Consider the following 26,249-nt stretch of genomic DNA (forward strand, 5'->3'; position numbering starts at 1 on the left):
TCTACTCATAAATTCTCTTGACATTCTTTTAGAGTTGCAAGAATTTTACAGTTTCTTCAGGATGGTTTGGATAAGGTTTTGTCTTCAAGTTCCTTGAAGGGACAAATCTCTGCTCTTTCTGTTTTATTCACAGAAAGATTGCTAAACTTCCTGATATTCACTGTTTTGTACAGGCTTTAGTTCGTATTTAAGCCTGTCATTGGAGTCTTAATTTGGTTTGGAGGGTTTTACAGGCTCCTCCATATTGAGCCTATGCATTATTTGGACATTTAACTACTTTCTTGGAAAGTATTGTTTCTTTTGGCCATCTCTTCTGCTAGAAGAGTTTCTGAGCTATCTGGTCTTTCTTATGAATCTCCTTTTCTGATTTTTCATCAGGATAAGGCGGTTTTGCGGACTTCATTTCAATTTTTTTCCTAAGGTTGTGAATTCTAACAACATTAGTAGAGAAATTGTTGTCCCTTCCTTGTGTCCTAATCCTAAGAATTCTTTGGAAAGATCCTTACATTCTTTGGATGTGGTGAGAGCTTTGAAATATTATATTGAAGCTACTAAAGATTTCAGGAAGACTTCTAGTCTATTTGTTATATTTTCTGGTCCTAGGAAAGGTCAGAAAGACTTCTGCTATTTCCTTGTTTTCTTGGTTAAAGCTTTTGATTCTTCAAGCTTATTGGAGTCGTGTTAGGCCCCGCCTCAGAGAATTACAGCTCATTCTACTAGATCAGTCGCCACTTTGTGGGCTTTTAAGAATGAAGCTTCAGTTGATCAAATTTGCAAGCGGCAACTTGGTCTTCTTTACATACATTTACTAAATTCTACCGTTTTGATGTATTTGCTTCTTCAGAAGCAGTTTTTGGTAGAAAAGTTTTTCAGGCAGCTGTTTCAGTTTGATTCTTCTGCTGATGTTTTAAGTTTTTCTTTTCTTTATGAGAATAACTTATATTTTGGGATGTGGATTAATTTTTCAGCATATGGCTGTTGTTTATTTTTATCCCTCCCTCTCTAGTGACTCTTGCGTGGAGTTCCACATCTTGGGTATTTGATATCCCATACATCACTAGCTCATGGACTCTTGCCAATTACATGAAAGAAAACATAATTTATGTAAGAACTTACCCGATAAATTCATTTCTTTCATATTGGCAAGAGTCCATGAGACCCACCCTTTTTTATGGTGGTTATGATTTTTTTTGTATAAAGCACAATTATTTCCAGATTCCTCTGTTGATGCTTTTTACTCCTTTCTTTATCACCCCACTACTTGGCTATTCATTAAACTGAATTGTGGGTGTGGTGAGGGGTGTATTTATAGGCATTTTGAGGTTTGGGAAACTTTGCCCCTCCTGGTAGGATTGTATATCCCATACGTCACTAGCTCATGGACTCTTGCCAATATGAAAGAAAGGAATTTATCAGGTAAGTTCTTACATAAATTATGTTTTTCGGCCGAAACTTTCTGCGGCCGAAATTTTGGTGCATCCCTAATAGCAACCCAATCCACCAATGTGCTTCAGATACATGCAGATCAGTACTTGCTAGAATATATATATATATATGCTAGTATGAGATTTCATGTAAGATTATTTGCAGAGATATTATGTGCTGATGATTTTACAAATGGTTAAGGAAGTGTCCCAGAAAAACTGCAATTTCAGTTAGTACATGAGAACTTGAGAATGTTTGTGTTGTGTGGGAGTATAGGCGATTTACCAAGTAAATTGGTGATGTCATTTTTTTATAACCTAATTATTTATATAAAGCAGAAATTCTGTGTCACTTAATATCTTTAAAATATTATGTTTTAGTGTCTTGAATGGCTATATAAATTACTGTATATTGTTTCTTACAGGAAAACCCCCCAGAAAAAATAGAACATTGCAAAATTTAATAAAAAATATATTAATGCAGGAAGACAGGAAAAGGATGGAGACGTTTGGGAATAAAGTAGAGGGAGGAAGGGCACAGTGAGCCATAACAGAAGAAAGGGGAGAAGCACGGAGAAAGAGGGTACAAAGAATTGGAGATAGAAAATTAATATAAGAGAAGAAGCAAGCAACTGAAGTAATGGCGAGTACAGGTCAAAAAGTCAGGAACATAGGAGGAAGCAAGGATGGCAAGGCACAGGCGTGCAGTCATAACTTACTGCCCGTGAATAGCTGTGTTACAAGAATTTGTAAAGTCATATTTGAAAAAGCAGTTTCAAAGTCCCTTAGAACTTTGTCAAAAACCTACCCAATTTAAACAAACTACTTTTTAAAATGTGTTAACCATATACAGTTTAATCTTAGTTGGATCAAACATATTGTGAAAAGAACCTTTCCTGTCTATAAAGGGATATTCTTATGCAAACATGAAATTCTCTAGTACAGGGTTCTTTAAACCACTTACTGTGTGTGTGTGTTGTATGAGAGTGTTTGTGTGTGTGTTATATGACAGTGTGTGTGTTGTATGAAAGTTTGTGGTGTGTGTTATATGAGAGTGTGTCTTGTATGAGAGTGTGTGGGTGTCGTATGAGAGTGTGTGTGTGTGTGTGTGTTGTATGAGAGTGTGTGTGTTGTGTGACAGTGTGTGGAATGTGTGTGTGTGTTGTATAAGAGTGTGTAGTATGTGTGTTGTATGAGAGTGTGTGTGGTGTGTGTGTGTTGTATGAGAGTATGTGTGTTGTACGTTGTATGAGAGTGTGTGGTGTGTTGCATGAGAGTGTGTGGTGTGTTGTATGAGAGTGTGTTATATGAGAGTGTGTCTTGTATGAGAGTGTGTGGTGTGTTGTATGAGAGTGTGTCGTGTATTAAAGTGTATGGGTGTGTTGTATGAGAGTTTGTGTTGTATGAGACCGTGTCTTGTATGAGAGTGTGTGGGTGTGTTGTATGAGAGTGTGTCTTGTATGAGGGTGTGTTGTATGAGAGTGTGTGGGTGTGTTGTATGAGAGTGTGTCTTGTATGAGGGTGTGTTGTATGAGAGTGTGTGGGTGTGTTGTATGAGAGTGTGTCTTGTATGAGAGTGTGTGGGTGTGTTGTATGAGAGTGTGTCTTGTATAAGGGTGCGTAGGTGTGTTGTATGAAAGTGTTTGTTGTATGAAAGTGTGTGGGTGTGTTGTATGAGAATGTGTGTTCTATAAGAGTGTGTCTTGTATAAGGGTGTGTGGGTGTGTTGTATGAAAGTGTTTGTTGTATGAAAGTGTGTGGGTGTGTTGTATGAGAATGTGTGTTGTATGAGAGTGTGTGGGTGTTGTATGAGAGTGTGTCTTGTATGAGAGTGTGTTGTATGAGAGTGTGTCTTGTATAAGAGTGTGGGTGTGTTGTATGAGAGTGTGTCTTGTATGAGAGTGTGTAGGTGTGTTGTATGAGAGTGTGTCTTGTATGAGGGTGTGTGGGTGTGTTGTATGAGAGTGTGTGGGTGTGTTGTATGAGAGTGTGTGTTGTATGAGAATGTGTGTGTGTTGTATGAGAGTGTGTGGTGGGTGTGTTGTATGAGAGTGTGTGTGTATGTTGTATGAGTGTGTGTGTTATTACCTTTCAAGTTTGACTACAATAAGGAATAATGTACACACACATTTTAATCACTTTGCCAAAAAATTTGCAGCTATTTTGTTGTATATTACTTTAAAAAATTTCCAGACCAAGGGGCCGATTTATTATCCTTCAGGCTCGCAGGAAACAGGAGTTAAGAAGCAGCGGTCTTAAGACCACTGCTGCTTAACTCGTCCGCTACCTCTGAGGCTGCTGACATCAATCCGCCTGATCACATACGATCAGGTTGATTGACAACCCCTGCTAGCGGCCAATCTGCAGGGGGCGGCATTGCACAAGCAGTTCACCATTCAGCGATGTCTGGCAGACGTGATACGCTACAGCATATCATGTCTGCCAGACATTGATAACTCGGCCCCCAAGCATAAAATAGGGTCATGAAGTTATGTGTTATCATGGCACTGGGCCTTGAGAAAAAAAACCCTGCTCTTGTATCTTAGATCAGGTGGTTTTTGCATTAGTGTCCCTCCATATTTATCTAATATCACTTGTGCAAAATGCATAGTTCATCTATCCTGCCTGCACATTTGCTCTTAAATTACAGTTAATTTTCTTTGTACCTTGTGTTAATTTTGTGAGTGGTCCATATGGCTCTAGGTCAGCGTTTGTCAACCAGTGGTCCGTGGACCACTGGTGGTCCATGAGAAGATGTTGGTGGTTCTTGACACCATCAAGCAGGGATTAGTCTCCTCTGATGGTGTCACCCCGTCGCGCCGCAACTCCCTACAGTGCCTGGCTGGACATCAGTGAAAACAGATGGAGGAGGAGTTAAATTACAATCTCCCTGCGCACGTTGCATAGTACTGCGCAACTTGCGTAGCTAGATTGTATTTTTAAAGGGACAGTCTACACCAGAATTTTTATTGTTTTTAAAAGATAGATAATCCCTTTATTACCCATTCCCTAGTTTTGCATAACCAACACAGTTATATAAATACACTTTTTGCCTCAGTGATTATCCTGTATCTAAGCCTCTGCAAAATGCCCCCTTATTTCAGTTCTTTTAACAGACATCCATTTTAGCCAATCAAAACTGGCTCACTGGAACTTCACGTGAGTGAGCACAGTGTTATCTATATGACACACATGAACTAACACCCTCTAGTGGTGAAAAACTGTCAAAATGCCCTGAGAGAAAGGTGGCCTTCAAGGGCTTAGAAATTAGCATATGAACCTCCTAGGTTTAGCTTTCAACTAAGAATACCAAGAGAAAAAAGCAAAATTGGTGATAAAAGTAAATAGGAAAGTTGTTTAAAATTACATTATCTGTCTTAATCATGAAAGTTTATTTTGGACTAGACTGTTCCTTTAACATCTCCTGTCGGTGCACTGCTCAGAGGAAGATGCTTCCATTATAAAGCCAGCAGTGGTTGGAATAGTCTTGGCTTGCTTAAAGGGACACTAAACCCAAAACTTTTTTTTCATGATTCAAGTAGAGAATACAATTTTAAACAACATTCCAATTTACTTCTATTTTCTAATTTGCTTCATTCTTTAGATATCCTTTGTTGAAGAAATAGCAATGCATATGGGTGAGCCAATCACACAAAGCATCTATGTGCAGCAACCAATCTACAGCTACTGAGCCTATCTAGATATGCTTTTCAGCAATGTATATCAAGAGAATGAAGCAAATTAGATAATAGAAGTAAATTAGAAAGTTGTTTAAAATGGCGTGCTCTTTCTAAATCATGAAAGAAAAAATATGGGTTTCATGCCCCTTTAAAGTAGTGGAATTTAAAGTATATATATATATAAAAAAAAATCTTAAAAAATAATAATTCTCTCTTATATTTAATTTATTTTCTTCCCTTTGCTTGTCTCTTTGTAGTAGGTTTTCTAATTACTTAAGATGGACTTATGTCACTGTTTGTCTTCCTCCCCTCCATCTTCTTTTTTTAATTAAATATGAATTATTTTTCATTCCAATCATTTGCCCGCGTACAAATCCATTCAACCATAATTTCAGTAATTGCTATCCAGCAGATCAGCCATATCCCACCAGTATTATAGTAATTGCCAGTAACAACAGTCGTGGTTAACTCACATCCATATTGAGAGCTTTCTGATAAAAACTTAATTTATGACTCCAATGTCTGTCCATGATCATAAGTAGTTTTGAATAATTCCTAACTGGGGAGGCAACTTGGAAGTCTTGTGGTCCTTTTAAATATAATTCTTTTTCCCCACTTTCTGCCTCTCTGTTTCCAGCTCAAAAGTTGTCACTCACCCTTCATCTGTCATTTGGAAGTATTCTCACAGTTCTGTGATTCAGTTAGTTAATTCCAAAAAATAATTCTTAAAAATGTGTTAATATATACATAATGTAAACTTAGCTATGGCTATACTAGTTATGAACAGTATGTGTACATATATATATATATATATATATATATATATGTATATATATATATATATATATATATATATATATGTGTATGTATATATATGTTTATATATATATATATATATATATATATATATATATATATATATATATATATACACACACATTATAGAGGTTTGTACCTTTTATAAAAAAAAATCATGTTAGTGGTCCACGGGATTTAAAATTGTGCCTTTAGTGGTCCCTGAGGTCTGAAAGGTTGGTGACCCCTGACTTAGAATACCGCAACCTTGTTAACATATTCCCCCATAGACTTCAATAGAGCGTGAAAAGTGGAAGAATACACCCTTACTCGCATGCTAACCCTGTCTCGTTAAATCAAATTCGCTAACCCGACATAAAATATAAATATTCCAATGTTCTTCACATAACAGAATATGTTTTATTTATTCTTAAATAAATATTTCTATATATCTAATGTTTTTTGGCAAAATATATATATCTGTATACCTAGGTATAGGTATAGATATATACAAATATATATAGGAATAACTATTTAGAAATACTTAGAACATTGGAATGTGAAATATTTACAGCATATACACAGTTAAACACTTTATTATATATGAATATTGCATAAATATGTTTTTTCATGTTTTCAGCTACTTGACTGTAAAGGGCTCTATTGCACTTATATGTATGTCTATATATGTATTTCTATATGTCTGTAAATACATATATACACATAAATACATATGTATACATATATAAACACACACATATATATATATATATATATAGTAGTATATATATATATATACATACATATATACACACAAATACACACATATTTAGACATGTATATGTATGTATCTCTATGTTAAAGCCCTTTGCCGACTTTTTTTTTCTAACACTCAAGAACTCATATATTTGAGCCCTTTTTTATGCAATATTTTTTTCAAATAATTTTTATTAGACAGTGTTATTATGAGTTTACCTGTACTTTTAAAAGTAATTTTGATGTGTTTTGTGCAACTAATTAGTCAAGGGCAACAGTTAACCAGAGCTCTGAAGTTGCACTTACCCGAGTTTACTTTTAACTAATAATACGTGCAGTACGCCTGACCGGTGCAAAGAACTGCAATATACCTCTTATTGGTTGCGCAAAAGTTAACACGCTACTCGTAATCTAGACCTGTATAAGCGAAAGAGTAAAGTAGTTCCCAGTGCATAAACAGTATTTCTCAACTTGTTATCTACTGTATGTGTTCAACCCAGGAAAATACATTAAACACCAAGCTGACGTCTGGTATGGGAGCCACAACATGGTGGGTTCTAAGCAGGTAAATGTTGGTGATTGGGTGCTACCTGCATAGATCCCGCAACTAATTGGCTCACCAGCTGTGACATACACAGGGAATACAGAGTAAGATGCTTCTTCATAAGATAGACCCTGAAAACTGGTGTTGGACTTAGGATAAGAGTATAGAGGCTGGGAGATAAATATAGGGACTCACAAAGAAACACTTGAAAGTAACTAGAAAAGGTTCTAAAAAGGAGGCTAGGAGATGTGCACGAGAAGATTAACATAGAAAGAGATACAAATAGGAGAGACTAGGGACAGGCACAGTATTTTATGGGGCATAGAAATAGAGGGTGACAGACAATGGCAATCATGGGTAGTTTCTGGAGGACTAAGCATCATAGTGTGAATTAGTAGTTGTAGGGGGGTTGCTGGGTGGTGCCAATTTTCATTTTGCTTCACCAAGTCTCAAAGGTATCATTACTGTAACTATATATTTTTAAGGCAGTGACTTTATTATTCTCTGTATGCAAAACAAAGAGAGAGATAAATATGTGTAAAGGGGGATTTAAAGGGACATGAACCCCAAAACTTTTCTTCCATAATTTAGAAAGAGCATGCAATACAAATTTCTAATGTACTTCATTCTTTTGATATCATTTGGTGAAAAGCATGTCTAAATAAGCTCAGTAGCTGCTGATTGGTGGCTGCACATAGATGCCTTGTGTGATTGGTTTAACAATGTGCATTGCTTTTTCTTCAATAAAGGATATTTGAAGAATGAAGCTAATTAAATAATAGAAGTAAATTGGAATGTTTAAAATGGTTTTCTCTATCTGAATCGTGAAAGAAAAATGTTGGGTTTCATGTCCCTTTAAATAAGAAAACAATGTATAACTACTAGTAGGAAATAATGGGCCCCCATTTGTACTACCCTTGATATATAGCTTTGTGGCAACCTTTGTTACATTTCCGTTTTTTACGGCACAAAATGACCTTTGCAGAGGTAGGAAACAAATTATGGTTTATAGCTTCTAAATGAGAGAGAAAGGATGTAGAATTGATTGGTAGGTAATAATAGTTTGTTAATAGCTTGTATCTCCTAAAATATGTTTGATCTGGAGTTTATATTATTATTATTATTATTATTATTATTACCACAGGAGCACCTCAAGAAGAACCTCCCATTGAACATGCTATTCCAGGTAAGATGGCGGGTGAGTTCTGTACATATTTACATTATATTATAGTGGCCAATCTAATCTTAAAGGTCCTAAAAATCATCCATATAAAAGAGAAACATTTAAATTTGTACACTTTTTCCCCTCAAAAAGTATGAGGTACATTTGTTTTTTACATTAAAAGTAAAACTAATGCAGCAGTATTAGTTGTCTACTTCCTACTGATTCTGATTGGCAGATAAATACTTCCTGTTAATTCTCACTGACAGACACTTTGCACTAATGCACTTTGGTGTTTACAACTGTACATGTCAGCCAATAAGCATTAATAGGAACTATTCAACTAATACTTTTCAGATTTTTCACGTTTTAAAATGCTTCTCCTTCATAAGACTGATAGAAAATGATTATGTACAATGTCCCTTTAAGGAGAAAATGCATAGCAGGGCAAATGATAGCTATATCATACAGGAGAGTGTATCAGTGACAAGTTGAGCAAATGTACATGTGCAATGCCAAGCAACTTATTTGTAGAGAACCTGAACGGTGCAGTGTATCTGCATCATGAAAACACATTATCTGTGCAGTGCACTGGTATTTTTTATAGCATATATGTGTCATATTAAGCTGTGTATCTTTGCTGGTCACAATGCTATTCTTGTACTGAGCAATGTAGTTTTCTGTGCTAATCATTGTAATTGTATAATGAGGAACAGTAACCATTTGTGAAGAGCAGTGTTGTACTGAAAATTATATTATTACTGTGCAGAATTCTGGTTTATTTGTGCCATACTGAGCTTTGTATTTTTACTAATACGTCTATAACTTGTTAAACAGTGTATTTATGTTGTACAGAACAGTAAATCTTTACCATCCTGAGCAGCTTATTATTACTGTTTGTTCAGACCAGAGACTCGATTCACTAACATATAAATTACTTGCAGTGCACTTGTAGAATATTGAGCAGTGCACCATGAAGTGCACCACAATTCTGAATAGTGTATCTTGACTGTATGGCATAGAACTGTTGGGATCTTAAAATATTGTTTCTGGCTTATAAAATATTTTTATTATTATTGTATGCAATATCAATATATCATTTTTTCTATGGTATCCTAAAAATGTCCAACTGGTATTAGGGGTAAATGTATTAAATGTCGAGCAGACATGATTCGCTATAGCATTCACTGAGTCCCATTTATCAAGCTCCGTATGGAGCTTGAAGGGCCGTGTTTCTGGCGAGTCTTCAGACTCACCAGAAACACCCGATATTAAGCAGCGGTCTAAAGACCGCTGCTCCATAACCCTGTCTGCCTGCTCTGATGAGGCGGACAGGAATCGCCGCAATTCAACCCTATCAAATACGATCGGGTTGATTGACACTTCCCTGCTGGCAGCCGATTGGCCGCGAGTTAGCAGGGGGCGGCGTTGCACCAGCAGCTCTTGTGAGCTGCTGGTGCAATGCTGAATACGGAGAGTGTATTGCTCTCCGCATTCATCGAGGTCTTGCGGACCTGATCCGTACTGTTGGATCAGGTCCGCAAGACCGCTCATAAATAGGCCTCATTGTCTGCATTTATCATTGCACAAGCATTTCTAGTCACCAGTGCCGCATCCTTCTCACTGGTGGCCAATCGCTGCAAGCAGGGGCTGTCAATCTTCCCAATCGGATCGGGATGATTTCAATCCGCCACCTAAAAGTCTTATGGCCGCTGCTTCTTAACTTCCGTTTCAAGCGAGCCTGATACAATGGGCCTCCGAATCGGCATCCGCTGCTTAATAAATGGAGCACATAGGGTTGGCCTTTAATGAATGTTTCATGTTGTGCATAATTGCTGTATAGAGAGCTCTGTATTCAGTGCTGAGTAATATATTTGTAGCCTGCAGATTAATTTATCTTTTCAATACTGAGCATTGCTTTGTGTCTTGTAGTTGTGTGTCCTTTGATTGAGCAACAGAATGGTCCAGACTCTGCTAGAGGTAAGTAGTCAACTTTAAAGATAACTAGTTATATACAGGTACAAAATCCTTTATCCAAACTGCTTGAGACTGGAAATGGTTTGGATTTTTGCCTGTGTAAAATAGGACAGCTTGGAGAGGATAAGTGTAAATATCTGATGTAATTTACGCAATATGTAGATGTCATAATACAGCTTGTAATACACGTAGCCTAAGGGCAGTTTCATATTGTTTTTCATTCTCAGTAGCTTGGTCTACAACTGAGCGTGCACTACTTCTACTTTGGCTTTATGCTTGTAGGGAGCGCCACTTTCCACCGGTAGTGGCAATACGTTTTATCAGGTTCTTTCCCAAGGACCAGTTTTGCAAATTTGAAAGACAGCTTTAAAGGGACATTCCAGTCAAAATATAAATGCACATATATTAATTACATATTTGAAAAGAAACATATTTGCAATATACATGTATTAGCAAAAATGCTTCTAGCAAAAGTTATCACTGTTTTAGAGTTAACATTTTTATCTGCGTGTGCATGTGAAGCATAGCTAGATATTCTCAGTGCACCACCATTTTAAATAATGCAGCTGCTCAAATCATCCGTGGGGCTTGTATCATGTCAGCAATGAACAAATTGAGTCATTGCCAGATGGTACAAGCACCTTAGGCTCTCTGAGCAAGTGCTGTGTTAAATGCTGGTGCACGGTGCATACTTAAATACACTTTTGAAACAGCTATAGCTTTTATTAGAAGCATTTTTGCTAATGCATGTATATTACAAAATTGCTTCTGTTCAATACAGAAATGCACCCATGTGGTTTCCAATTTGGGCTGGAATATCCCTTTAACCTAAATGTTTTATTTTTCAAAAATGTGTTAACATATTTATATATGACTCTCTCATATGCGTAATAGTTGTTTTTTGTTTAATATTCCTTTACATCCGGGAAATGAGATACAAGGAAATCATAAAGCAGTGAGCCTGAATATGTATAGTGTGTGTCAGTTCAGTATAGTTACATACATTTTACATATCTCAGTGCTTCTCAATACATGTAAACAAAGGAATACAAATAGTCTAGTTTAATATTTATTTCCTGGCTATTTACATACTATCTGGACACTGATTATAAAATATTATGGTTTGTTAACAGATGCGCCTATGCAGACGTAAGTTTGTCAATACATACATTATCTTCAATAGATTCCGATCTATTAGACACAGTGCTGTTTGCACTGGTTAAAGGGATAGAAAGGTCAAAAATGAAATGTGCATAAGTACTCTTCAATATGAAAGATATGCTCCTAGTAAAAGTTATTATTGTTTTAATGCAGCATACGCACATATCCTGTGAGGGCCCGTGCACCAGTATTCAAACACCATGCCTGCTCAGAGGGTCAGCGGTAGCTTGTATGACACAAATGACGTAATCAGAAGCAATACACCCACCTCTCTAAGCAGGCATAGGGGCCGATTTAACATGCGAATGCAACAGTTTTGAAACATAAGTTTAGAAGCAGCGGTCTTAAGACCTTTGCTCCTTTAATTATCTGCCACCTCTGAGGTGGCGGACAGCAATCATCCCGATCAGATACGATCGGGATGATTGACACCTGCAGGGGCGGCATTGTACAAGCATTTAACTAGAAGTGCTTTGTGCAATGTAAAAATTTAGCGATGTCTGCCCGTATCATAGTAAATCGGCCCCATAGTGTTTGAATATTGGTGCATGGACCCTCACAGCATATATGCGTATGACGCTGAAAAACGGTAATAGATTTTACTCAAAGCATTTTTGAAGGCATGAGGGCTGAGGTTATACTCCCCGTGCTGTCAGTTTTCCCGCTGAGGATCAGCACTTCCAGCTGGATTTAAACAAGCTATGCAAAGTTAAAAAAAAAAGTGTTGTGCTTCTGTGTTCTTGTGGCCATGTGACCAGCTACTTTGTGCCTAAAAATGTCAGATTTGGGAATTCCAGATTTGGGAATTTGTACCTGTATTTCATCCAATAATGTGTATTATTAAATGGACATTAAACTCAATTTCTCCAACATTGGTGTGTCCGGTCCATGGCGTCATCCATTACTTGTGGGAATATTCTCTTCCCCAACAGGAAATGGCAAAGAGCACAGCAAAAGCTGTCCATATAGCCCCTCCTCAGGCTCCGCCCCCAGTCATTCTCTTTGCCGCTCTGAACAAGTAGCATCTCCACGGAGATGGTGAAGAGTATGTGGTGTTTAGTTATAGTTTTTTATTCTTCTATCAAAAGTTTGTTATTTTGAAATAGTACTGGTTGTTTAGCAGTAACTAAAATCAATTGCTGTTCCCACGCAGGACTGTTGAGCCCAGAGAACTTCAGTTGGGGAAAACAGTTTGCAGACTTTTCTGCTCAAGGTATGACTAGCCATTTTTCTAACAAGACTGTGTAATGCTGGAAGGCTGTCATTTTCCCTCATGGGGATCGGTAAGCCATTTTCTTAGACTCAAAAGGAATAAAGGGCTTATTATGGGCTATTAACTGGTGGACACTCTTAAGGGCTAAATCGATTGCTTATTTAAGTATTATTTACAGTTTGAAGTGGATTTCACACTTTTTATTATTTGGGGAACGTTTTTAACGCCAGGCACTAGTTAAGACACCTTCCCAGTCAGGAAGGGCCTTTCACTGTAGTAGGCAGAGCCTCATTTTCGCGCCATTATTGCGCAGTTTCTTTTGAGTGCAGTGCATGCAGCTGCATGTGAGAGGGTCTGGTATCCACTGAAAACGTTCCTGGAAGGCTTGAATTGGTATCGTATACCCCCCTGGGATAGGTGAAGTCGCAACAAACGCTGTGGCTGGGACTGTAGTGGGGTTAAAATTGCAAACAGCTCCAGTTTCCGCATTTTAAGGGTTAAAAGCTTGAAAATTTGGTAAAGATTGGATAATTCCTTCATAGTTTTCACATATTCAGTAATAAAGTGTGCTCTGTTTAACATTTAAAGAGACAGTAACGGTTTTGTTTAAAAACGGTTTTTGTGCTTTATTAACCAGTTTAAGCCTGTCTAACATGTCTGTACCTTCAGATAGATCATGTTCTGTATGTATGGAGACCAAGGTGGTTCCCCCTTCAAATGTATGTGATAATTGTGCCATGGCGTCCAAACAAAGTAAGGACAGTACTGTCACATTTAGTAAGGTTGCCCAGGATGATTCCTCAAATGAAGGAAGTAGGGATAGTTCTGCATCCTCTCCTTCTGTGTCTATACCAGTTATGCCCGCGCAGGCGACCCCTAGTACTTCTAGCGCGCCAATGCTTGTTACTATGCAACAATTGACGGCAGTAATGGATAACTCCATAGCTAATATTTTATCCAAAATGCCAGCATTTCAGAGAAAGCGCGATTTCTCAGTTTTAAACACTGTAGAGCAGGAGGGCGCTGATGATAATTTATCTGTCATACCCTCACACCAGTCTAAAGTGGCAGTGAGGGAGGGTTTGTCAGATGGAGAAATTTCTGATACAGGAAGAATTTCTCAGCAGGCAGAACCTGATGTTGTGACATTTAAATTTAAATTAGAGCATCTCCGCGCATTACTTAAGGAGGTGCTATCTACTCTGGATGATTGTGACAATTTGGTCATCCCAGAAAAATTGTGCAAGATGGACAAATTCCTAGAGGTCCCGGTGCACCCTGATGCATTTCCGATACCTAAAAGGGTGGCGGACATAGTGAATAAGGAGTGGGAGAAGCCAGGCATACCTTTTGTCCCTCCTCCTATAGTTAAGAAATTGTTCCCCATGGTCGACCCCAGGAAGGACACATGGCAAACAGTCCCTAAGGTCAAGGGGGCGGTTTCTACACTAGCCAAACGCACGACTATTCCCATTGAGGATAATTGTGCTTTCAAAGATCCTATGGATAAAAAATTGGAGGGTTTGCTTAAAAAGATTTTTGTACAGCAAGGTTACCTCCTTCAACCAATTTCGTGCATTATTCCTGTCACTACAGCGGCGTGTTTCTGGTTCGAGGAACTGGAAAAGTCGCTCAGTAAGGAGACTCCATATGAGGAGGTCATGGACAGAATTCACGCACTTAAGTTAGCTAATTCCTTTATTTTAGATGCCGCTTTGCAGTTAGCGAGATTAGCGGCGAAAAATTCAGGGTTTGCAATTGTGGCGCGCAGAGCTCTCTGGCTAAAGTCTTGGTCGGCGGATGTATCTTCCAAGACAAAATTGCTTAATATCCCTTTCAAAGGTAAGACCCTTTTTGGGCCAGAATTGAAAGAAATTATTTCAGACATCACTGGGGGAAAGGGCCATGCCCTCCCACAAGATAGGCCTTTAATGGCTAAGAATAAGTCCAATTTTCGTTCCTTTCGCAATTTCAGGAACGGACCGGCTTCCAACTCTGCAGCCTCTAGACAAGAGGGTAACGCTTCCCAGACTAAACCAGTGCAAGGCTGGAACAAGGGTAAACAGGCCAAGAAGCCTGCTGCTGCTACCAAGACAGCATGAAGGGGTAGCCCCCGATCTGGGACCGGATCTAGTAGGGGGCAGACTCTCTCTCTTTGCTCAGGCTTGGGCAAGAGATGTTCAGGATCCCTGGGCACTAGAAATAGTCTCTCAGGGTTATCTTCTAGAATTCAAGGAACTACCCCCAAGGGGAAGGTTCCACATGTCTCACTTATCTTCAAGCCAAATAAAGAGACAGGCATTCTTACATTGTGTAGAAGACCTGTTAAAGATGGGAGTGATACACCCAGTTCCAGCTGTGGAACAAGGTCAGGGGTTTTACTCAAACCTGTTTGTAGTTCCCAAAAAAGAGGGAACTTTCAGACCAATTCTGGATTTAAAAATTCTAAACAAATTTCTCAGAGTTCCATCGTTCAAAATGGAAACCATTCAAACAATTTTACCTACAATCCAGGAGGGTCAATATATGACTACTGTGGATTTAAAGGATGCGTATCTACATATTCCTATCTACAAAGATCATCATCAGTTCCTAAGGTTCGCCTTTCTGGACAAACATTATCAGTTCATGGCTCTCCCATTCCCATTCAGACTAGCCACTGCTCCCAGAATTTTCACAAAGGTGCTTGGGTCCCTTCTGGCGGTTCTAAGACCAAGGGGCATTGCAGTGGCACCTTATCTGGACGACATTCTAATTCAAGCATCGTCTCTTTCCAAGGCAAAGGCTCATACAGACATTGTTCTAGCCTTTCTCAGATCTCACGGGTGGAAGGTGAACGTACAAAAGAGTTCCCTGTCTCCGTCGACAAGAGTTCCCTTTTTGGGAACAATAATAGATTCTTTAGAAATGAAGATCTTCCTGACAGAAGTCAGAAAGTCAAAGCTTCTAAACGCTTGTCAAGTTCTTCACTCTATTCTGCAGCCTTCCATAGCTCAATGCATGGAAGTAGTAGGGTTGATGGTTGCAGCAATTGACATAGTTCCTTGTGCTCGAATTCATCTAAGACCATTACAACTGTGCATCCTCAATCAGTGGAATGGGGACTATGCAGACTTGTCTCCAAAGATTCAAGTAGACCAGATGACCAGAGACTCACTCCGTTGGTGGTTGTCCCAGGATCACCTGTCTCAGGGAATGAGTTTCCGCAGACCAGAGTGGGTCATTGTCACGACCAACGCCAGTCTATTAGGCTGGGGCGCGGTCTGGGATTCCCTGAAAGCTCAGGGTCTATGGTCTCGGGAAGAGTCTCTTCTCCCGATAAACATTCTGGAACTGAGAGCGATATTCAATGCTCTCCGGGCTTGGCCTCAACTAGCGAAGGCCGGATTCATAAGATTCCAGTCAGACAACATGACGACTGTAGCTTACATCAACCATCAGGGGGGAACAAGGAGTTCCTTGGTGATGAGAGAGGTATCCAAAATCATCAAATGGGCGGAGGATCACTCCTGCCACCTATCTGCAATTCACATCCCAGGAGTAGACAACTGGGAGGCGGATTATCTGAGTCGTCAGACTTTCCATCCGGGGGAGTGGGAACTCCACCCAGAGGTTTTTGCCCAGTTGACTCAATTATGGGGCATTTCAGACATGGATCTGATGGCGTCTCGTCAGAACTTCAAGGTTCCTTGCTACGGGTCCAGATCCAGGGATCCCAAGGCGACTCTAGTGGATGCATTAGTGGCGCCTTGGTCGTTCAACCTAGCATATGCGTTTCCACCGTTCCCTCTCCTTCCCAGGCTTGTAGCCAGGATCAAACAGGAGAAGGCCTCAGTGATTCTGATAGCTCCTGCGTGGCCACGCAGGACTTGGTATGCAGACCTGGTGAATATGTCATCGGCTCCACCATGGAAGCTACCTTTGAGACAGGATCTTCTAGTACAAGGTCCATTTGAACATCCAAATCTAGTTTCTCTGCAGCTGACTGCTTGGAAATTGAACGTGTGATTTTATCCAAGCGGGGGTTTTCAGATTCAGTGATAGATACTCTGGTCCAAACCAGAAAACCTGTGACTAGAAAGATTTACCATAAAATATGGAAAAAATATATCTGTTGGTGCGAATCCAAGGGATTCTCCTGGAGTAAGATTAAAATTCCTAAGATCCTCTCCTTTCTCCAAGAAGGTTTGGATAAGGGATTGTCAGCGAGTTCTCTAAAAGGACAGATTTCTGCTTTATCTGTCTTGTTACACAAACGACTGGCAGCTGTGCCAGATGTACAAGCTTTTGTACAGGCTTTGGTCAGAATCAAGCCTGTTTACAGACCCTTGACTCCTCCTTGGAGTCTAAATTTAGTTCTTTCAGTTCTTCAAGGGGTTCCGTTTGAACCCTTACATTCCATAGATATCAAGTTACTATCTTGGAAAGTTCTGTTTTTGGTTGCTATTTCTTCTGCAAGAAGAGTTTCTGAATTATCTGCTTTGCAGTGTAATCCACCCTATCTGGGTTCCATTCAGATAAGGTCGTTTTGCGTACTAAGCCTGGTTTTCTTCCGAAGGTTGTTTCCAACAGGAATATTAACCAGGAAATAGTTGTTCCTTCTCTGTGTCCGAATCCAGTTTCAAAGAAGGAACGTTTGTTACACAATTTAGATGTAGTTCGTGCTTTAAAGTTCTATTTAGAAGCAACTAAGGATTTTAGACAAACCTCATCTTTGTTTGTCGTTTACTCTGGTAAGAGGAGAGGACAAAAAGCTACGGCTACCTCTCTTTCTTTCTGGCTGAAAAGCATTATCCGATTGGCTTATGAGACTGCCGCACGGCAGCCTCCTGAACGAGTCACAGCTCACTCCACTAGAGCTGTGGCTTCCACATGGGCCTTCAAGAACGAGGCTTCTGTTGATCAGATATGTAAGGCAGCGACTTGGTCTTCTCTGCACACTTTTGCCAAATTTTACAAATTTGATACTTTTGCTTCTTCGGAGGCTGTTTTTGGGAGAAAGGTTTTGCAAGCCGTGGTGCCTTCCGTTTAGGTAACCTGATTTGCTCCCTCCCTTCTTCTGTGTCCTAAAGCTTTGGTATTGGTTCCCGCAAGTAATGGATGACGCCGTGGACCGGACACACCAATGTTGGAGAAAACAGAATTTATGCTTACCTGATAAATTACTTTCTCCAACGGTGTGTCCGGTCCACGGCCCGCCCTGGTTTTTTAATCAGGTTAGAAAAATTTCTTTCTCTATACACTACAGTCACCACGGCACTCTATAGTTTCTCCTTTTTTCTCCTAACCGTCGGTCGAATGACTGGGGGGCGGAGCCTGAGGAGGGGCTATATGGACAGCTTTTGCTGTGCTCTTTGCCATTTCCTGTTGGGGAAGAGAATATTCCCACAAGTAATGGATGACGCCGTGGACCGGACACACCGTTGGAGAAAGTAATTTATTAGGTAAGCATAAATTCTGTTTTTTCATTCCCCATAAAAAGTTTATTATGCATAATAAAATTCTTTGCAATATACATTCCTTAATTATTTGGCCTGTTTTTCCTGTAATTTAACTATGAATATTGTGATTTCTACTCCCTCCAGAGAGGCTGGAGTGTATTCCATGAAAAGCAAAAATCTGACACTCTCACGTGCTGCACTGTGATAGGTTGATACATTCACAAGCTTATTTATATCTGTGACTAATTAGCTACAGCAAAGGAAAAAAAGATTATATTCAAAAGGCATTTCAAAGAGAGTGTCCTGGACCAACAAAACAGTGCACATTTTACTAACGAAATTACAGTTTTAAATGGTTTTCCCACATTTATTTTGCATGTAGATTTTTTTGTAATTCTGTGAATTATTTCTGAATTTATGCATATAAATTTCCAGAAGTGTTAAAAAAATAACAACTCTATAGGGGGCGCACAACCAGTGATCTATATGTATTGCACAATGTAAATACAAAAAAAGGTGTGAAAAAAATGGGTGAAAAATTAGTTAAAATCATATAAAATATACATCAGTTCGATAAAAAATACACAGTGATGGTGTTAAAGTCCAGCAAATGTTGGTTGACTGCATGTGATATGCTCAGTCGCTCCAGTTCACTCCCATAGGTATCCTAGATGTCTAAAGTACAAAACTAAATAAAATGGGGCACCACATAGCGTAAATCTGTATGTGCATATGATGTAGAGTAAAAAGTTGAAATCCAACTACAAGGAAGATGGCACTGAATGGATGCAGTGCAAACAGGGACACTGATGTTATCGTAATCGGCTCCCTCTGTCACCGGCTCAGCTGCTTTGAAAACGCCACTGTTCTTATATTTCTATATCAGACCAATCATACAATTTGTTTTATACGCCTGATGAAATGACGCTTTAGCCGAGAAATTTATCGCTAAAAAAACAGATATTATTTGAATTTACTTGATTCCTTGCCCATGATAGTCTCTCTTTCAAACTACACAAACAACAGTTACGGGCGAGTGAAAAGGGGTTTATCGCGGGTGTTTGTTCATGTCGGGTTTTTCGCCTGTTTTACAAGTTGAAAGTAAATGCGATCGCTAGAGCGCAATTGATGTTAATACTCGTCGGGATAGCGCGTCCTCAGAGCTCTGGCTAACTGTTTCACAAAATAAAAATGTGTCACAAAACACATAAAAAATGCAGAGCTGTGAGTGCCACCTCCCTCTCATGTACCACAGTGTTTGGGGTCTGGAGGGCTATTGGAGTGTATACATTTAGGATGGACACCCTAGCAGGACATCTCTTAAATGTAGCCACCAATCAGTAAGCTCTTCCCAGGGTGCTGGACCAAAATGGTCTGGCTCCTCAGCTTACATTCTTGCTTTTCAACTAAAGATACCAAGAGAACAAAGAAAAATTGATAATAGGAGTAAATTAGAAAGTTGCTTATAATTGCATGCTCTATCGGAATCATGAAAGAAAATAATTGGTTTCCATAAACCTTTAATCAGGGTTGAAGTATGACTCATGGTCACAAAGAAACAGCTTCTGCATCAACTATATACTGCAGGCTAAGCTGAATGTGCACTGTTGAAATGTGTGGTCCTGGTTTAATTACACCCCTGCTGCTACAGATCTTTCACTAATTTTCTTTAACATATAATAAATAAAATTATACACTTTATACAGACATAACTATTGCTAGCCTTGCTGTCTGCAGACTGAAGCCCAGATTTGCCCTTTACCAAATAAGGTGGGTGCAGTTTAGCTTTTGAAAAACAGTTACAGCAAACAACATGTTAATTTGTTTTAAAACTTGGCTGATAAATATTACTCTATAGCAAGCCAACAGCAATGTCCTATGTTATAAGGTGTTTGCTTCCTCTTTAAAGGACCACTAAGTACGGTAGATTTAAATACAAATACACAATAAAAAGACAATACAATGCACTTACTTTGATTTAGAAATGAGCAGTAGAATATTTTCTGGCAAATATCAAAGTTAATCCAATTTCCCTGTATCATGTGCCATCAGCCAATCACAAAATGCATATATATATACTGTGCACTTTTACACATGCTTAGTAGGAGCTGGAGCCTCAGAAAATGTGCATGTAAAAAGAATACGCATGTTTTGATAATGGTAAAAAGTATATTGGAAAGTTTTTTTTAAATTGCATGCTGTATCTGAATAATAAAACTTTAATTTTGACTTTAGTGACTCTTTAAGAGTGGCTAATATATGTTTATTGATAGAATATTTAAGCTACTTGAGTCAGCTGGTTAATTCATCTCTAATTAAAGGGACAGTCTAGTCCAAAATAAACTTTCATGATTCATATAGGTCACGTAATTTTAAACAAATTTCCAATTTACTTTTATCACAAATTTTGCTTTGTTCTCTTGGTATTCTTAGTTGAAAGCTAAACCTAGGAGGTTCATATGCTAATTTCTAAGCCCTTGAAGGCCGCCCCTTCTCTCAGGGCATTTTGACAATTTTTCACCACTAGAGGGTGTTAGTTCATGTGTGCTCATGCACGTGGAGTTCCTATGAGCCAGGACTGATTGGCTAAAATGCATGTCTGTCATCAGAACTGAAATAAGGGGGTAGTTTGCAGAGGCTTAGATACAAGTTAATCACAGAGGTAAAAAGTGTATTTATCTAACTCTCAGCTAGATTACGAGTTGTGCGTTATGAGTGAAAAAAACAGCGTTATGGTTCTTTTTCACTGCCGCTGGTATTACAGGTGTTGTAGGTATAGGTGTACCGCACACCTTTTTGGCTGTCACGCAACGTAACTACCACACCTTTCAAAAAGTCCTTTTTCAATGGGACTTCCATAGCGCCGGTATTACGAGTTTGACTATCCGGCCAAAAAGTGAGTGGTACACCCTATAACAAAACCTGTACCGCCACCTGAAAGTCAGTAGTTATGAGTTTTACGTTACAAAGCTGTACCATAAAACTCATAACTAAAGTGTTACAAAGTACACTATCACCCATAAACTACCTATTAACCCCTAAACCACCACACTCCCACATTGCAAACACTAGTTAAATATTATTAACCCCTAATCTGCTGCCTCCAATGTCGCCGCCACTATACTAAAGTTATTAACCCTAAACCTAACCCTAACACCCACTATAACATAGTTAAAATAATTTTAAATAAAAATTACAATTAATACCTAAATTATTCCTTTTAAAACTAAATAAATACTTACCTGTAAAATGAAACCTAAGATAGCAACAAAATAACTAATACATTGTATCTAGCTTATGTTTTATTTTTATTTCACATGTAAGTTTGTTTTTATTTTAACTAGGTAGACTAGTTAGTAAATAGTTATTAATTATTTACTAACTACCTAGTTAAACTAAATACACACTTACCTGTGAAATAAAACCTAAGCTACCTTACACTAAAATTAAATAAATTACATTAATGAAATACAATTAACTAAATCACAAAAATCCCACTAAGTTACACAAAATAAAAAAGAAATTATCAAATATTTAAACTAATTACACCTAATCTAATAGCCCTATCAAAATAAAAAAGCCCCCCCAAAATAATAAAACCCCTAGCCTAAACTAAACTGCCAATAGCCCTTAAAAGGGCCTTTTGCGGGGCATTGCCCCAAAGAAATCAGCTCTTTTACCAAACAACCCCCCAACAGTAAAACCCACCACCCACACAACCAACCCCCCCAAATAAAAACCTACCTAAAAAACCTAAGCTCCCCATTGCCCTTAAAAGGGCATTCAGCTCTTTTACATTGCCCAAACCCTAAGCTAAAAATAAAACCCACCCAATAAACCCTTAATAAAACCTAACACTAACCCCAGAAGATCCACTTACAGTTTTGGAAGACCGGACATCCATCCTCATCCAGCCAGGAGAAGTCTTCAACCAAGCAGCAAGAAGTCCTCAACAAAGCCGGGAGAGGTCTTCATCCAAGCGGCAAGAAGTCGTCCTCCAGGTGGGCAGAAGTCTTCAGTGATGTGGGAGGCCAGAGGTTTAGGGGTTAATAACTTTAGTATAGCGGCAGCGGCGACATTGGGGGCGGCAGATTAGGTGTTAATAAATTTATGTAGGTGGCGGTGACATTGGGGGCGGCAGATTAGGGGTTAATAAGTGTAATGTAGGTGTCGGGGACGGCAGATTATGGGTGTTTAGACTCAGGGTTTATATTTAGGGTATAATTATGGCTATTGCCGAAACGCGTAAGCAAGAGAATGCTACGCTATCTTTTTACATGTTGTTCAAGTGATATGTTTTAATGAAAGCCGAAGTGCTGAAATAAAAGTTAAAAGTTTTAGTTTACTGGATATTGCCTGGTGCTCCTCATTTGGATCATTTGATCGATGCACATATTTTGATATTTAGGGTGTTAAGTTTAAACATACATTTTCTTTCATCATAGACATCAATGGGGCTGCGTTTACGCTCTGTCATTGCAGGTGTTAGGCTTTTTTTAGCCGTCCCTCCCCATTGTTGTCTATGGGGAAATCGTGCACTAGCACGTCCAAGCAGCTCAACGCAGCGCTGGTATTTGTGTGAGGTATGGAGCTCAACGCTGCCATCTCGCCCGCAAACGCCGGGTTTTTGCAAAGCTGTAATAGCACCGCTATTACAGGTGAGCGGTGGAAATAACGTGCAAGTTATTAGCGAGCCACTCATAACGCAAAACTTGTAATCTGGCTGTCTGTTAGTTATGCAAAATTAGGGAATGGGTAATAAAGTGATTATCTATCTTTTAAAACAATAAAAATTCTGGTGTAGACTGTCCCTTTAAATTCTATGTTTCTGTGACAAACTAAATTTCCTACAGTAACTGGGGTTTCACAAGAACTTAGGTTATGGAGAGTCTTGAAGAACCATACATTATAACAGTTTAGCTTGAGGAGGAGAAGAAACTAGAGGAATGAAAGTTCAGAAGGCAGGATAGGATGCTTAGGTGGGGTCTATGGTTCTGGAGGGCCACATATTTGGGATTTTCATGCGCTAAGGCGAAGCAAGCACATATCAGCTGTAATTCATTGTGACAGTTGAACATTTTAAGTGGAAAGTAGGTTGATGGTTTCCTTGCAAAAAAATAAGTAAAAATAGATCCATTTTTAAGTGACTGAGATGTCCCATTTATATCTGGAGAAGCAGTGTTGGGGTCTCTTATTTTGTAAAACGTGACTGATATTAAACTGTCATATAAGGCTGGAGGTTTTTTTTGTTTACAAATTATTTACGTTTTATTAATATAAAAATGACAGTAGTGACTGTTTTTTACAGCAAATTATTTGATGTAAGAAAAACAAGTAAATCTGTATGAAGCAAATATTGCTATACTGCATATATCTTGTTGCAGCAAATATTGTCTTTGTAAGGTTGCTATATTCTATCTACTGGGACACTAGGTTAGATTTTTGATGTGAAGCTGTAAAATATACAGTATGTATACTGTGATGTTTCTCTACTCTGTTTAGTGAATTAAGTATTATGTTTATCTGTATAATGTGTATGAGTGTATGTGCAGTGTATCATTAGCCTTTACAGTGCACATTTAAAGTGATTACGTGTCATTAACATTTATATCTGTATTTGATGTGTTTACAGAGTAACATATTGGGTTTGTTAATTAATATATCTTTGTATATTGTGTGCATGCAGATGTGTGGTCTATTGAGTTATGTAGGTCTATGTGTATATGTAGCAGCCAACAGCTTTTTATTTAGGCAGGAGCACACTACATTTAAATCAACAGTGCAATCATTAGGGTGCCAGCCATGTGGAAGCCTGGTTCCTCTTTGCCTAAGTCCAAACAGACCAAAAATCTGCCCCATCATCCATATCTGCTTCCCCCAACCCAGACTTAGTTCTGTTGGGGGACTTGATTGAACCGATTTCAGGAGGCTTGGGAAAAGTATGTTAAGGATCTTTGGGTATTGAACTTAATTTCCCAGCGGTACTGCATATGGTTTTGGTCTCACCCTCCTCAAGGAAGATTCCTCCTTACTAATATTCTGGTTCTATTCACACCTATTATAACTTTTTCATTGTCCCAAAGAAAGAATGGACCTTCAGAACCATTTTGGATCTAAAAATGCTAAACAAATTTCTGAATGTACTAAACATGTATTACCAATTTGTGGTGCCCCCCTTTGTTCTGGAAACAGGACCAAGAATCTTCACAAAGGTTCTCAGAGCTTTTTTGTCAGTAGTGATAGCTCAAGGAATTGCCATAGCTGCTTACCTAGATGACATTCTGGTACAAGCTACTTATCGCCAGATTGCTCAGGAAAATATACGAACAAGGCTTCACACTTTTGTTGTATCTATGGTTGGAAAATCACTCTACCGAAGAGCTCTTTACTTCCTCAAGCCAGGGTCTCCATCCTGGGTTTCATCAAAGACTCTGTATCAATGAGACTATCTTTCACAGATCAGTGCACAGATCAGTGTAGACTCATATTGCAGAAGGTCTGTGCTCCTCTCCAACAATATTATCTTCCTACACTGCTTTAATTCATAGAAGTAGTTGGTCTCACGGTAGTGGTGTCAGATGCCATATCTGTGGCAACAGTGGAATGGATATTACAACAACCTGTCGGGATGGGGCACAGTCTGGGGTTCCTGGAGAGTGCAGAGATTTCCGTCTTCTCTTGAGGGCTTTATAAAGTTGGCACTTGTTAAGACAGGAGTCTTTTCTAATGTTTCAGACAATGTCACAGTAGTGGTTTACATTAACACTTTAATGAGGAAAGAAGCAATCTACATTCCAGGTGTTAGCAGATGGGAAGCAGACTTCCTCAGTCGTCAATACCTTCTTCCCCCCCCCCCCCCCCGGCGAATGGTCCTTAAATCATGAGGTATTCGACCAGATTGTGAATCTTTGGAGAAGGCCATGCATAGACCTCATGGACTCTTGCTTGAATCACAAGCTTACCCAGTATTGTGCAAGATCTTGAGATCCAAGAGCATCTCTAATAGATACATTAGTGATTCTCTGATTTACATATTTCCTCCGTTTGTGTTACTATCTAGGGTAATAACCAGGATAAAACAGGGAAGGGCCTCTATGAGTCTGATTACTCTAGCATAGCATAACAAGACTTGGCATGCAGATCAGATACAAATGTCCTTTAGTCAGCCTTGGCATCTATCTCTCAGGAAGGACCTTCTCTCTCAAGGACCCTTCTTCCATTAAGATCTAAAATCTCTCAATTTGATGCCATGGCACCTAATTTTATCTCAGAGAGGTTTCTCAGATCAAGTGATAGACACATTGATTCAGGCGAGAAAGACTGTTACAAAGCATATTTATCACAAGGTCTGGAAAAAGTTGTGTTCCTGGAGAGATTATAAGAACTATTATTGGAACTCTTTTAGAATTCCTTGAATTCTACAATTTTGGTCTGGATAAGGGTGCATTTTACCTTCAAGCCACAAAATAATTGATTAATTCTTCCTTGCTTATCAATTTCTCTGGTCCCCGCAAGGGACAAAAAGTTACAGCAATTACATTGGCAGCTTGACTTAAAGCTTTGATTTACAAAGCCTACATGGTAGAGTGGAAGTCTCCAATAAATGAAGTACTGCTCATTTTACTAGAGCAGTTGCTACCTCTTGGGCTTTCAGGAATGAAGCTGCCATTGAACAGATTTGTAAGGCAGCTACTTAGTCATCTTTCATACTTTTACCAAACTTTACTATTTCAAAACATTTGCCTCTTTTGAGGTTGCTTTTGGTAACTAAGTTCTGCAGGCCACTGCGCTTGTTTAGTGCCTTTACCTGACTTAAAATTTTGCTGATATTACAAATTGAGCGAAATCGAGATTCCGCTAGCGCAATCGCCCTTTACGATTCAATCCTTTCCGTGATCTCAGAGCTGTGGTTAACTGTTTTCCGAAACAAAAATGTTGCACAAAACACTTTAAAAAATACATTAAAAAGTACAACCACACTCATATTAACACTGTCTAATAAAAAAAAAAAAAAAAAAAATATTGCACAAAAAAGTTATAAAGGCTCAAAGATACGAGATCTTGGGTGTTAGAAAAAAAGGCAGGCAATGGTTTTA

At 38.8% G+C, this 26,249-nt stretch overlaps 1 protein-coding gene across 1 annotated transcript in view; it reads left to right on the plus strand.

The window, feature by feature from the left end:
- Nucleotides 1–26,249, plus strand: part of COL20A1 (collagen type XX alpha 1 chain) — a 478,350-nt gene that overhangs the window by 222,200 nt on the left and 229,901 nt on the right. The window contains exons 19-20 of the mRNA XM_053708962.1: nucleotides 8,344–8,385; nucleotides 10,294–10,341. Coding sequence (XP_053564937.1) covers nucleotides 8,344–8,385; nucleotides 10,294–10,341 — 90 coding nt within the window. The remainder of the gene's footprint in view (nucleotides 1–8,343; nucleotides 8,386–10,293; nucleotides 10,342–26,249) is intronic.

Source organism: Bombina bombina, chromosome 1 (genome assembly GCF_027579735.1).
Source record: "Bombina bombina isolate aBomBom1 chromosome 1, aBomBom1.pri, whole genome shotgun sequence".
Classification (NCBI taxonomy): Eukaryota; Metazoa; Chordata; class Amphibia; order Anura; family Bombinatoridae; genus Bombina; species Bombina bombina.